General features: G+C 51.2%; 1 protein-coding gene and 7 non-coding genes across 9 annotated transcripts in view; all 8 read left to right on the top strand.

Annotated features, from left to right (window-relative positions):
• Nucleotides 1–13,619, top strand: part of LOC112305906 (uncharacterized) — a 41,021-nt gene that overhangs the window by 14,363 nt on the left and 13,039 nt on the right. For both annotated transcript variants that reach the window (XM_071219446.1, XM_024561675.3), the window contains exons 11-18: nucleotides 222–353; nucleotides 922–1,056; nucleotides 3,406–3,537; nucleotides 4,056–4,192; nucleotides 6,413–6,558; nucleotides 7,082–7,216; nucleotides 7,729–10,340; nucleotides 10,834–10,968. In XM_071219446.1, coding sequence (XP_071075547.1) covers nucleotides 10,266–10,340; nucleotides 10,834–10,968 — 210 coding nt within the window. In that variant the 5' untranslated portion in view covers nucleotides 222–353; nucleotides 922–1,056; nucleotides 3,406–3,537; ... (2 more) ...; nucleotides 7,082–7,216; nucleotides 7,729–10,265. The remainder of the gene's footprint in view (nucleotides 1–221; nucleotides 354–921; nucleotides 1,057–3,405; nucleotides 3,538–4,055; nucleotides 4,193–6,412; nucleotides 6,559–7,081; nucleotides 7,217–7,728; nucleotides 10,341–10,833; nucleotides 10,969–13,619) is intronic.
• Nucleotides 1,291–1,383, top strand: LOC112306184 (small nucleolar RNA SNORD116). Its single transcript, XR_002974926.1, has one exon. It is a non-coding gene; the product is annotated as a small nucleolar RNA SNORD116 (small nucleolar RNA).
• LOC112306191 (small nucleolar RNA SNORD116) lies at nucleotides 3,783–3,877 on the top strand. The gene has a single exon (XR_002974932.1). It is a non-coding gene; the product is annotated as a small nucleolar RNA SNORD116 (small nucleolar RNA).
• On the top strand, nucleotides 4,439–4,532 carry LOC112306193 (small nucleolar RNA SNORD116). The gene has a single exon (XR_002974934.1). It is a non-coding gene; the product is annotated as a small nucleolar RNA SNORD116 (small nucleolar RNA).
• On the top strand, nucleotides 6,810–6,902 carry LOC112306181 (small nucleolar RNA SNORD116). Its single transcript, XR_002974923.1, has one exon. It is a non-coding gene; the product is annotated as a small nucleolar RNA SNORD116 (small nucleolar RNA).
• Nucleotides 7,459–7,552, top strand: LOC112306182 (small nucleolar RNA SNORD116). Its single transcript, XR_002974924.1, has one exon. It is a non-coding gene; the product is annotated as a small nucleolar RNA SNORD116 (small nucleolar RNA).
• On the top strand, nucleotides 8,092–8,186 carry LOC112306192 (small nucleolar RNA SNORD116). Its single transcript, XR_002974933.1, has one exon. It is a non-coding gene; the product is annotated as a small nucleolar RNA SNORD116 (small nucleolar RNA).
• On the top strand, nucleotides 10,562–10,655 carry LOC112306185 (small nucleolar RNA SNORD116). The gene has a single exon (XR_002974927.1). It is a non-coding gene; the product is annotated as a small nucleolar RNA SNORD116 (small nucleolar RNA).

Raw genomic sequence — 13,619 nt, 5'->3', positions numbered from 1 at the left:
ATGCTTGTTCAGGTGACGAGTCCTGTCAGGACCATGCACACACACACCTGCACACCTGCCTGCCTCATGGTGTCACACACACCTGCAGTCACTTCTAAGGGACAGAGGTGCATATCAGATAGCTGTGTGGTTTACGTGGAGGAAAGATTGGTAAGGGTCATGTTACTTGAGAATCTGGGTGAGTTTCTCATATGTGCATGTGATTTCTCTACACTTCCCAGGTGGGTGGCCATGGAAGGCTCCCCTTCAGCCATGAAGAAGGGACCTGCCTTTCCTTTGATGGGCTGAGCTGTGCGGGTGTCCTGGAGGGAATGTGTCCCTGGGTGCACTGTGCGTGCAGATTGCTCAGGAAGGTAAGACTTCCTGTGACACTTCATGGCCATCACTTAGCCATCAATAGACCTGCCAGACATGGGCTGTCTGTATGTGCCCCGTGGTTTCTCTCTGAGAGTGGATTGGCTCTTCCTCTTGCTCAGTGGCTGGGATCCTCATTCTCCACTGCCTGGGGGTCTCAGCTCATTGGCTCACACGGTGGTCTGCCCTGCCTGCCCTGGTGGGTGGTGTGGTTCAGGAGGAGGGGCTCTGAGAGAGGGAGTCCCTTGACCTATCTTCATAGCCCCAGAAGGTCAACGTTTCTAATTTTTCTCTCTTGTTGAAGAAAAGGGCCTTCCTTTGATGGGGAGGTAGAGTGTGTGGTCGGGTCGGAGCACAGGGCTTGCTGTTGCAGTCGGGGAGGCCTCTGCTCATGAGTAATGCATTCATACTGCACACTGGGTACCATACTGCTGTCGCTACACCTCAGGGACAGAAGTCTGTGACCATAGATGCAAGGCAAATCCTGAGAATGATTGATACGGGTCTTTTGACCTGAGCACCTGGGGACATTTCTCAAGTTTGCATGTGATTTCTGTCCTGTCTCAGGGTGGCGTTGCAATACAAAGGTCTTCATCAGTCAAGAAGAGAAGAGTGTTCCCTTCCTGGATACTTAGAGGTCCCGGGGTGTCACAGAGCGTGTATGGCCCTCAGTGAGCCTCATCCGTGCAGACACGCGGAAAGGTAAGCGCTCCCTCACCTTAAGTTCAACCAGCTGCTCTCATGTTTCTTAGAGCTGCTAAAAGTGACTTGTTCTGCTCTCCTGAAGGGCCCGTGGGATTCCCCACAAAGAGAGGACTGAGTGTCCCTCTTCTCAGTGGCTGGGATCTAAATCCTGTGTGCCACTGGAGGACTGTGAGGTCCTTGGATCACCCACTGAGCCACCGTGATAAGTTTTCTGGCTTTGAGAACGTGCTCGGATCGATGATGACTCCCTCAAAATGCATTCCTTGGAAGCTGAACAAAATGAGTGAGAACTCCACACCGTCGTTCTCATCGGATCTGAGGTCCAGCACGTACAGGCCGGGGGACCATTAGCGTGAGGGACAGCTGCCACTCAGTCACACCCCTGCACGAACCACCCAGCTCGTCCGCATTGAGCACATTCCCTCTGAGACTCAGTATCAGTGTCTGGGTGTCTATGAAGCAAGGATTCAGCTTCGAATGCCCAGTGTGTGTTGGCGTGGTGGACCTCCACCTATTCAGTCCTAGGAGTTGGGGAGTGTGGCGTTTCTCTTGACCCGTTGAGCTCTTGGCCCGGCCACCACTACAGGCATAGATCTGTCTGTCTGTATTTTGGTGCCTGAGAGCCTGAGCCCCCATGGCTCCTGATGAGGTACCCAGGCCTGGTGGGTGGCAATACTGTCCTTTCCTTTGGTTTAGTGAGGAATTTTGAGTGCCCCAAGGTGCTGGGAGTGAATTTCTAATGGTGAGGCCTCGTGCTCCTGTTGGAAGCGCGTATATGTCATGGACTTTGCACAGACCACAGCATGGCTGCACAGATGGGCTGTGCTCTGTTCCATGCGCTGAGTTGACCGATGGTCTGGGCAGGAAGGGAGAGTCACCAAAAGCACAGGGGTCATTGTGGTTCCGTGGGCTCCCCCAGGACCCAGTGTCTTTGATTGCTGCAGGGTTTGCATCGGGTGCCCAGGTCTTTCCCTCGCCCCTGGTGGCACTGGCAATAGCTGTGTCCCAGGAAAGGCTAAGCACCACTGCAGATGGCACTGTGGTTTTGGAAGGTGGTTTTCGTCTCATCCTGTGAGTGCCTTGAGGAGGTCCAGTGGCTGATGGCAGCTGGCTGTCCTGCACACTCTGCATCCAATTGCGTAGGCAAACATTTTTGACACTGTGCTCTGATAAAGCTCTGAGATTTTAAGGTCAAAGTTCTTTTCCAGGAGAGTCTGATTTTCCTGGCAAACGTGTCTCACACCTCCTTCAGCTGGTTTAGAGCTTCCGAGCAAGCGTGTGGGCATGGCAGAGATGCACTGGGATGTCAGGTGCATTGCTACGTATTGACCTGCCCCCTTGGAACAGGCCTGTGTCAATTCAGTGGAGATGGGTTTTATTTCAGTTTTTGTACTCTTCTTCAAGAATAGAGTTTCAGCTTCGTCATGTCTTCTGTGTCTTTATTACCTAAGGGGTCAGTCACAGGTTGAATTCCAGGTTGTCAGCTCGTGTAAGTTTAAAGGCATTGATGGCTCTGCTCCCTGACAATCTCTGTGCCATCTTTGGGTGTAGTGACTCTGGCTACTCACCTAGGCATGTGCCTAGCTGTCACGGGAGGCTCCTGTGGTAAAGGCAGGCAAGAGTTCAATGTTTTCATGGAGGCCGGGGCTTTGAATTTTTGTGGATGGGGAAATGCCCGGTTCTCCAGGGGGTTGTGCTCTAGTTTTGGCTGGGCACTACCCCAGGTCATGGTGGGGGAAAAGGAGCCATTGGTCTCCGGTTACCTGCTGGTTCAGATGGGGAGTTAGAGTTAGTTGGCTGAAAGCTTCCCCTGGCCTAAGCTCACTTTACCACTTAGGACTGAGTCCACTTCCGCCAGGTACCATTGCTGCCTCTTTGTCAAGTGTTGTAAACCAGTGATAGCTTGTGGGAATGGAATGTCCACTTGACATCACACCCACAGGTAGAAAGGTGTACATCCCATCACGGTGATGTGTTCAGAAGGAACCGGCTGTGAAAGAAAGAAGCTGTTGACTAGTTTTGAAGGGTGTGGAGGTCAGGGCTTGCAGCCTTTCTTTTGAAGACCCCTGTCTTCTGTTTCTGGGCAGAAGCAGGGCGTGAGGCTAGGGATCTGGGCGTCTGGTGTACTTGTTCAGAGCTGCGTCCTCTGTCAGGACCATGCGCACACACACAGTTGCTTGTCTCATGGTGTCGCACACACTTGAAGTCACTGCTAAGGGACAGAGGTGCATGACAGCGAGATGGAAGGTTAACTCTCAGTGGGATGGTTGCCGATGAAGCTTATCTTGTTCCTTAGAATCTGAGCATTTTTCTAAAATTTCTTTGTGATTTCTCTACAATTCTCAGGTGGAGTTGTCATGCAGACTCAAAGTCACGAAGAAGAGACCGCCATTTTGGTTTTTGATGAAGGGAGATGTTTGGGTGTCCGGCAGGAGTGGGTCCCTGGCTGTGCACCACTCCTGAGGGACACTGAGGAAGGTAAGTATATTTTTTTACTGTGTTCTTTCCTTTGAGGAGTTTCTACACATATTGCAGACAGCCTGTGTGGGTGTCCTCTGGGGAGTATTCAGGGTTTTGCTGTACAAAGGGATGGATTGTCCCTCTTCCTCAGTGCCTGGAATCTGGGTGCTCCAGGCTGCTTAGGGATGCTGAGGTCAATTCCTCAGTAGGTGGGCCACCCGGGAAACCTTGCGTGTAAGTGACCTGCATCCCAGAGCGTGCTCGGATCGATGATGAGTCCCTTCACAATGCATTCCTTGGAAAAGCTGAACAAAATGAGTGAGAACTCCCACCGTCGTTCTCATCGGATCTGAGGTCCAGCACGTGGAGGCCCAGGGCAGGCAGGAGTGAGGGACACCTGTCCCTCCGTCACGCTCATGCACGCTCCACCCAGGGCTTCAGCATTTCAGAACCTCCATTCTCAGTGTTGTATTTTCGTTGTGTTAGTTTCTGAGTACGTTGCTCAAAGGTGCCTCTGATTTCTGTATACTTCCCAGGTGTGCTGGCCATGCAAGGCTTGACATCAGCCATGAAGACACAACGATCTTTTCTTTATTTGATGGTCAGGGTGGTTGGGAGTCCTGGAGGGAGTGTGTCCCTGGGTGTGCACCACACACGTGGATCTCTCGGTAAGGTAAGATTTTCTCTGCCCTTCATTTTCCCTTTCTATTCTCCATTTAGTAGTCTCGCTACAGCAGTGGCGTGTCCACACATCCCCGTGGCATGTGGGTGTTTGCTCCGAGACTGGAGTGATTGTGCCTCTTGCTCAGTGACTAGGGTCTGTGTGTTTCATGGTCCTGCAGGGCTCTGAGGTCACTTGTTTACCCGCTGGACAGCCCATCCTGCCTTCCTACATTTCCCTGTATCCCAGAGCGTGCTCAGATTGATGATGAGTCCCTCAAAATGCGTTCCTTGGAAAAGCTGAACAAAATGAGTGAGAACTCCCACTGTCATTCTCATCGGATCTGAGGTCCAGCACGTGGAGGCCCAGGGCAGTCAAAAGTCAGGGACAGCTGCCTCTTGGTCACACTCAATGCACAATGCACCCAGCAAGCCGGCATCTGAGAGCCTCCCACTGACCGTCAGGATTTTCATGTCTCTGGTGGGTGTTCTCCATCGCTGGGTTTTGGTGAGTGGCCGGTCACTCAGTTGCGAACTAGCACATGTGCTAGTCCTAACGGTGGTTCAGTGTGGCTGTGGCACAGGCCCTTTCAGACTATGGCCTGGAAGCGTCCTGGACGTGGTCTTCGTTGACTTGTTGTCCTGGGAGTCTCTGGTGGAGCCAAAGGTCAGAGGCCTGCATGATCTTTCACCAGATCGCTGGGCCTGGCAATTTGGATTCTCATTCTTGCCATGGGATTGTGGGTGGGGGCAGAGGGACATTTGGCTGTGGTGCTGTAGTCGCCAGCTCTTCTATTCAACTCTTTGCCCAGTCCGCATGCTAATTGGCCAACTACGAACTGTGCTGTGGATGGAGCTCCGAAGTCGGGAAGCAGTGGTGGCTGATGGTCTGCACTGGAACAGTAGGGCATTAGGAGGACAGGTCTTAACTCTGGTTTTGTGGGTATGCATGGCATGGCCGTCCCCTGTGTTTCTACCATCACCTATTGTCACTGGATTTCAGGGACACCCACATCTGAAAGGGACATACCTACGCTTCCTGTAGAGAAGTATCAGTGAGTAGAGCGTGGCACTGTGGCTTCTCATCTCTCCTCACTTAACCTTCCCAGTGCAGTCGTTCTCGGTTGATTTTTTTTTTTTTTTTTTTTTTGTAGTATTGACGAGGGCCACTTCCCGTGACTGCTGCTGGCCATCCCTAATTTTAAGTTTGGCCAGCATTCCCTCTGCCCCTTGGCTGGGAGCGTCTTAGGCCACAGCATTACTTTAGGTTGTTGCTGTTTTCCTGGCCCCGGGAGTCCTATTCTACTAGAGGCATAGAGAGTCCCCACCAGCAACCCGTGGGCATGGCCGAGACCTGGGGCATTGAGGGACCACGTACACAGCTGTGGACAGAATTCTGCCTTGGAAAATGTCCATACGTCCTTGTTCGGAGGAAGCATTATATTTAATTCTGCCTCCTGTCCTCAGATGTGAAGTCCAGGGGCCCCGTGAGGCCTTGGGTGGTGTGTCCAGGCTGAGGGAGGGAGGGTCCCGTGGAGTCCCTTAGGGTTTAGCTTTGCAGTGTCTCTGGGTCACCATGGGGCCCAGTTGTGACTGAACTTTTGTTTGGACTCTTGGTTCGTGAGAACCACAAATTCTCCTGCAGTGTCCTGTTGTCTTATGGAGGGCATCTGGCCGAGTCAGTACAGTCGGGTGCCCGGCCTGGTGTCTCTGGGCTCCTGGACATGAGCACAGGCTGCCGTCTTCGTGCAGGCAGATTGCCCATGATGAGAGGTTTTGCATCGGTGGCATCTTTGTTGTGGTGGTCACTGTGTCTCCATCCGGGAGGGGTCACTTGCCCCAGTCCTGGGGATCTAGTGTCTAAGTTGACCTCACATCCACAGTCAGTAAGGGTTTGTACATAGACTCACGAGGCTGTTTGTGTTCAGAAGGCCTGGTTTTGAGAGCGGCAGTCCTGTCCTGTTTTAGCAGCTGCATGGACTCAGAGTTTTCTTTGTCTTCTTAATGCATGTGTCCAGAGATCTCAATGCAGGACTCGGTTGTTCACATGCCCACAATCACATGCCACATATTTGCACACTGATGCACGCATGTAGTGTCATCCCTTTTTCAGTCATTCCTTAGGGACAGAAGTAGGTGACATTCAGATACAAGGGCCATGAGGGTAAGAGGATGACATGCATTAATTCCCTGAGGACCTGGGTACATCACTCAAATGCACTTATGGTTTCAGTCCCTTCTCAGATGGAGCTGCAGTGCAAGGGTCTGTGTTCGCCAAGAGAAGGAAGACCTCTCACTGTCTGGATGACTGGAAGTCCCCGGGGTTGGCAGAGGAGTGGTGGCCCTGAGTGTGCATCTTTCCTGCAGACAATCGAGAAGGTAAGTGTTTCCCTGCTTCTAAGTTCAGCCAGCTGCTGTCAGATTTCTTTGAGCTGCTCCCCGTGGCTGGTTTGGGCATCCTCAGTGGCACACGGGGCGTCCCTCCAGGAGCAAGGGGACTCCGTGTCCCTCTTGCTCAGTGGCTGGGATCTGGATCCTGCAGGCCACTGGTGGATTCTGAGGTCATCGACTAACACAATGAACTGCCCAGCCAGCATTGGCTAAGTTGTCCAGCTTCCCAGTGCGTGCCTGGATCGATGATGACTTTCTCAAATGCATTCCTTGGAAAGCTGAACAAAATGAGTGAGAACTCTACACCGTCGTTCTCATCGGATCTGAGGTCCAGCATGTGGAGGGCCCGGGGCAGAGAGCAGTGAGCGGCAGCTGCCCTTCGGCCACTGTCATGCACGCGCCACCCAGGGCTTTAACTGGCAGAGCCTCTTGAATTACTGTCTGTATGTTCATCGTGTTCGTTTTTGAGTACATATGTCAAATGGGCGTGTGATTTGTCTACACTTCCCAGGTTGGGTTGTGGAACGATGCTTGCCGTCAGCCATAAAGAGATGACTCTTCTTTCCACTGATGGCTGGAGGTGGTCGGGAGTCCTGGAGGGGATGTGACCGTGGGTGTGCTCCATCCATGAGGATCCTTCAGGAAAGTAAGCATTCCTCTGACCCCACTTTTACTATTTGCTTTAGAAATAGTAGAGCTGGTGTAGACAACATCTGCAGCTGTCCCCAGGTGTACACAGGGTTTGGTTGCACGGGTGGAGGGACTGTCCGCCTTGCACAGTGGCTGGGATCTGGGTGCTCCAGGCCACTGGAGGACTCTGAGGTTGTTGCCTCACCGATGAGCCACGCAGCGAACCTGCTGAATAACCAAGTGTGCTGAAACGTGCTCGGATCGATGATGACTCCCTCACAATGCATTCCTTGGAAAGCTGAACAAAATGAGTGAGAATTCCACACCGTCGTTCTCATCGGATCTGAGGTCCAGCACGTGTAGGACCAGCGCAGGCAGGAGAGAGGGACAACTGACTCTTGGTCAAACTCATGCACACTCCACCCAGGGCTTTAGCTTACAGAACTCTGGAATTACTGTGTATATGCTCATTGTGTTCGTTTCTGAGTACATTTCTAAAATGTGCACGTTATTTGTCTACACTTCCAGGTGGGGTTGCCTATTGAGGCTTGCCGTCAGACGTGACCTGCCTTTCCTTTGATGGCCAGAGCTGCACGGGAGACTGCAGCGTGTGTGCCCCTGGGTGTGCACCTTACACGTGTATTGCTCAGAAAGATAAGTACTTCTGTTTTTGTTTTGTCCTTCTATTTACTACTTAATAGACTCCTTAGAGCAGTGGCTTCTACACACATCCCTGTTGGCACACTGGGATTTGCTCCGAGAATGGAGAGACTGTTCTTCCTGCTCAGTGACTGGGTGCTTCGCGTTCCTGTGGGGCTCTGAGGTCACTGGTTTACCCACTGGCCTGCCACTCCTGCCTTCCTACATTACCCTGCATCCCTGGGTGTGCACGGATCGATGATGAGTCCCCTCAAAATGCATTCCTTGGATAAGCTGAACAAAATGAGTGAGAACTCCCACCGTCGTCCTCATCGGATCTGAGGTCTAGCACGTGGAGGCCCCTGTGCAGGCAGGAGGAGGGACAGCTGCTTATTGGGCACACTCACGCATGCTTCACGTGGGACCTGAGCACTAGGGCGCCTCTTACTGTGAGAATATTGAAGCCATCATTTTGGTGTGAATGATTGATGGTGTTTGGGTGAATTGTTGGTCTTTCTGTATTGTCTGACATCCGGCACATACTCTGTTCCCGCCAGTCGTGCAGAGTGGATGTGGCACAGGCCCACTGGGACCATGCCTGGATGTGTCACTTCTGATGTGGCCCTTGCGTTTCTGCTTTTGTGGAAACTGTCATGGATTCTGATAAGAGTCCCATGTCTTGCAACTTTGCAACCTGTTTTTGTCTTTGACGAAGCCCTCGTGGGACTGGGGGCAGGGACAGAGGGACAGTTAGGTGCTGACACTATGTAGTCAGCTCCTGTAGTTCAGCTCCTCACCCAGCACATCTTCTAGGTGGTCAGCCACGGGTGCACTCCCGACGCAGCTCTGAATTCAAGACGCTGTGGTGGCCGATGGCCTGGACATGACCAGAGGTCAAGGACAGGACACGTTATCATGTCATTATCTGGGCTCCCTTGGGTTGTGTTGCCTTTCTTTTTGCAACCAAATTCAACGTCTTTGGGTTTGAGGCCTGTCTCAGAGCTGCGCTGCGCCACAGATCTCGTGACTAGTGACCAAGGCTTCAGTGATCTCGAGTGGGACACTGTGGTGTCCGACAGTGTACACTCCCCGCCTACAGTCCAGAGCTTCCAGTCCAGAGTCTGGCGTCAGTTTGTTTGTCCCTAGTACTCTGTAAGAGGTCCACCGGCCCATGGCTGCTACCCTGCCTTCTCTGGAATGAATGTGTTGGCCAACATTCTTTCTGTCCTTGTGTCCCTTGGTAGGGAGCCTCCGAGGTCAAAGTCCTACCTGGGAGGTTGCTTCCTTCTTGGTATTGTTGTGTCCCATTTTATTCATAGGGGTTGAGATTTCACAATGGAAGCCTGTGGGTGAGGCAGTGAGTGTCGGCATGGCTCTGACTGGGGGGGGTGGTAGTGACTTAGGCACTGTGGCCCCATGTGGAGTCCTGTGGATGCATTTCTCCATTGGAAAGAAGTTATGCAGAAGTCATGTCATGTCATGTGAAAGTTGTTCATGTGTAGAAGTGGTAGTTCAGAAGACATGTCCTTTTAATTCTTTCTCCTGTTTTGGGGGTGGATCCCTGGAGCTCTGAGCAGTCACCATCCCTGTGGTGAGGGAGGGGTCACACTCTGAAACCTGTGGGGTCAAGGTACAACGTGTCTCTGTGACCTTGCAGTCCAGCTCTACTTGGGTTTTGTTCTGGGTCAGGTTGGTGGGGATCACTGATGCCCCTCTGATTCCCGTTTGCTCTCCTCAGGCCTTTCGCCTAGTTTGCGCACACAGGTGCCTGGACTGAGGTAGCTTGGCCATTTCATGTTAACGACAGGGCACTGTGGTCTTGAAGCAGGTGTGTTGATGATGCGAGCCTTTGTTTCAGTGTATTTGGTTTTTTCCAGGTAGTTGCTGTGTTTCTACCAAAGATGATTCATTTGTGAAAATTGGTGGAGACCAAATGTGTAGGTTTATTTCACATCTGTGATTAGTAAGAGCGTATGTGGAAAAAACAGCTGTGCTTTTTTACGTCATAGCTAGCTATAGAGAGGGAGCTCCTGGCCTATGTTAGCAGCCAGATGAGGTCAAAGTTTTCATATTTGTTTATTTGAAGAAACAGGTCTTCCTTCCATGGAAGCAGGTTGTGTGGCCAGAAGTCAGTGCTGAAGGCTTGCTGGTTCAGATGAGGAGGGCTCTGCCCATGGACACATGCAACATATTTTCAGACTGACCTGCACACATGCCGTCACACCCACCTTACATTATACCCGAGGGACAGAAGGACTTCACAGTCCGGTGCAAGCCCTGCTGAGGGGGAGAGGGTGTCATGGTTAATTCCCTGAGGACCTGGGTACATCACTCAAATGCACGTATGGTGTCTGTCCACTTCTCAGGCATAGCTGCAGTGCAGGGGCTCTTCATCCACCAAGAAATGAAGACCTTTCTGTCCCTGCATGATTGAGGTCCCCAGGAGTCCCATAAGAGGTGTGGCCCTGACTGAGCAGTGGTCCTGTGGATCACTGAGGAAGGTAAGCATTGCTGTGCTCCAACTCCAGACGTTAGCTCTGGGATTTCTTAAAGATCCGAGTTTGGGTGTCCTGCATTGTACATGGCACTTGGAGGGACTGTCCCCTTTGCTATGTGGCTGGAATCTGGGTGCTCCAGGCCACTGGAGGAATCTGAGGTTGTTGCCTCACCAGTGAGCCACACAGCGAACCTGCTGAATAACCTCAGTTGCTGAAACGTGCTCGGATCGATGATGACTCCCTCACAATGCATTCCTTGGAAAAGCTGAACAAAATGAGTGAGAACTCCCACCGTCGTTCTCATCGGATCTGAGGTCCAGCACGTGGAGGCCCAGGGCAGGCAGGAGAGAGGGACAGCTGCCCCTTGGTCACACTCATGCAAACTCCACACCGGGCCTCAGTTTATATAGCTGTTGGAATTACTGTGTATATGTTCATTGTGCTACTTTCTGAGTACATTTCTCAAATGTGCATGTGATTTCTCTACACTTTCTAGGTGGAGTGGCCGTGCAAGCTCAGCATCAGCTATGAAAGAGACAACCTGCCTTTTCTTTGGTGGCCGGTGGTGGTCAGGAGTCTTAGAGGGAGTGTGGCCCGAGGTGTGCACTGTGCCTGTATGTCCCTCCAGAAGGTAAGATTGCTCTTGGAGATCTTTTTCTAGAAGTCAAAGATCAGACACTCTCATGGTTTCTGGTCAGAGCCTCAGAGTGTTGCCACCCTTTGTCCTGTTGAGGCTGTGTGACTGCCATTGAGTTGGCGGTGGGAACAGAGGGAGTAATTGGCAGGTAGTGTGGCTCAGTTCCTCAGCCCATCCACATGCAAGGTGCCCAAGCATTTACTGTGCTCTGGCCTTTGCTCTCAAGTCCAAATGCTATGCTGGCTGAGCCCCAAGATAAGCCAGGAGGTTTGGGTGGGTGGTAGTATGATTCCAGGAGCTTCCTTTGGGTGTCTGGTTTTATATTGTTTCAGCAGAGCTCACTGGCCTACATTGAAGTATTTGCGTCTTGCTTCCATTGCCTACCAGTGCCTCCAGGGAAGGCCTCTTGGCCTGTGTCAGTGGCTTTGTGCCTGCTGACCTCGTCCTGCTGGGTGTTTCCGTTCCAGGGTAGTTTGCTCCATAGTGCTTTTCCTATGGTCTTGAAGAGGTTTATGGTCCCCTGACTGACATTGTCTTTGATCCGTGTCCCGTCAGCTCAGAATTTTCAAGGTCAAAGTGGTAATTCGGTAGCGTTTGGTTTTCCTGGTCCCAGTGGCTCTCACTGTGTTGAGGGGTGTTGAGATGGATGATGGGAAGGGCCTAGATGAGGCAGGGACTTGGAGCACCACAAGCCCACGTGCATGGCCATGGGCACAGAGGTCTACCTTGGAGAACACCCCCATTTCCTTGTGTGGGAGATGTGTTCTGTTTTCATTTCCTTGTGTGGGGCAATAGTCCCTCCAGGGCATGAGGACGCTCACTGCTTTGGACATGGCAGCAAAGTGTTTTCAAAATTTTCTCAGAGGTCAGTTCCTTGATTTTAGTTTGGTTTAGAAATACATTCTTTTTGAATGAGAATTTTGTCTAGTCGCTGTTGGTGTTATTTTCTTGTCGTGGTTGATGAAAGTTTCTCTTCCGGCTTCCTGCTGGCCCAGCAAAGACATTCAGGATTACTTAGTAGGAGCCGTCACCTGGCCTGGACTCTTTTGGCAACTTGATATTTAGGATGGGCTGCTCCTGCCCCAGAGCGAGTGTCCCAGTGTTTCAGCCTTTATGTGGCTCATTCCGTTGTTCAGTTCAAATTTTTCCATCAAGCGCAGTTGAGTTTTGAAATCTTGCAGGAACAGCGTGTACAAGTTGATGTCACATTTATGGTCAAGAAGAGGGTGTATGTAGAGTCGTCAGTGTGCTGTGTTCAGGAGTGGCTGTGAGAGAGGGAATTCAAGGGATATTTCCACAGGATGCAGGGGTCAAAGTTCACACTCTCTTGTGAAGGCACCAGTCTTCTCCCCTTGGGTCGCCAGCATTGAAGGTAGGGGTTTGTGCAGAAGGCATGCTTGTGCACTTGCTGAGGCCTTGACACACACACCCTTACACACATATCTACATGCGAACGTACCCTCATGGTGTCACACACGACTGCAGTCACAGTTGAGGGACACAGAAGCATGACAGGAAAATGCAGTACTTTCTTGGGAAGTGTTTGGCCTGGATCTGATTACCTAAGATCCGTGGCACAATTGTTAACCCTGCATGTGATTTCTCTCCACTTCCCAGGTGAAGCTGCCAGTGACTAGATGCCAGAGAGGGCTGTTCTGTGAAACCTGGCACTGTCGCTGCTGATAGGAGGTGCTCGGGGTCAGGGATGCAGGGACTTTTGGATGTCAGTGGGTTCCTGGGCACGGTGAGCAAGCCCTTTTTTGCCAAAATGAACCAGTTATCCTATAGGGCCTTGTTCCGTGTGGGAGGCCCTATGCCTTCTCCCTTTCCCTGGGCAATTAATGGAGCACATGGGCTCCTCTGCCTGCCTGGAGGCTTGGCTCTGGGCACTCTGGAGAGCTCACAGGTTTGGGCTCATTGCCTGGTGCAGGGTAGAGCCTGCACCTGTGAATGGCCCATGTCTGAATATGCACTTTTTGAATTGAGGGTGGCTCCTGGGTATGCATTCCTTGAAAGTCTGAACGAAAGGACTTAGGAGTCCCTGCCATCATTTTAATTAGTGAAAGGGTGAAATTTATATTTCTTGGCAATCAGGGTTTATTTCATTGGCTACCATTTCTTCAGTGACTTTCACCAGCCTTTAAGGGACACTGTAGGTGTATTGAGCCATGCCAGGGGAGACCTTTGGGGAAACTGTGATGCCAGTGCCTTATAGAAATGACTTTCTGCTTGCTTTCTGCGTGCTGCTTGCTTTAAGTACTGAGTATACTTCCCCCATTTTAGGTTGTTTGGTGCACATGTGTAGTTAAGTCCTTGTAACCTGTCAACAGTACACATTCAGTTAGGAAGATGTTCTCATCAACTTCCCTAACTGTCCCCACACTTTGAGGGTTGGCAGTGATAATGGAATTGTCTGAAGTCCTTTCCGCCACACGTGGAGGTGCTGATTTTGTTACCTGTACAAATGTCTTCCTCTGGAAATGATCAGAACGCTGACTTCCAGATGAAACGTTGCAATGATTAATGCACTTATTTTTCTGTGGATCATGTTTATTTTTTTAGTTAATCAAGAACGTAATTTGAAAAAAATCTTTTAAATCAAGTAATGTGAGCTAATAGTAATCTGGTCAGTCATCTGAGCCCTC

Source organism: Desmodus rotundus, chromosome 10 (genome assembly GCF_022682495.2).
Source record: "Desmodus rotundus isolate HL8 chromosome 10, HLdesRot8A.1, whole genome shotgun sequence".
Lineage (NCBI taxonomy): Eukaryota > Metazoa > Chordata > Mammalia > Chiroptera > Phyllostomidae > Desmodus > Desmodus rotundus.
This window is presented reverse-complemented; position numbering and strand designations above follow the sequence as displayed.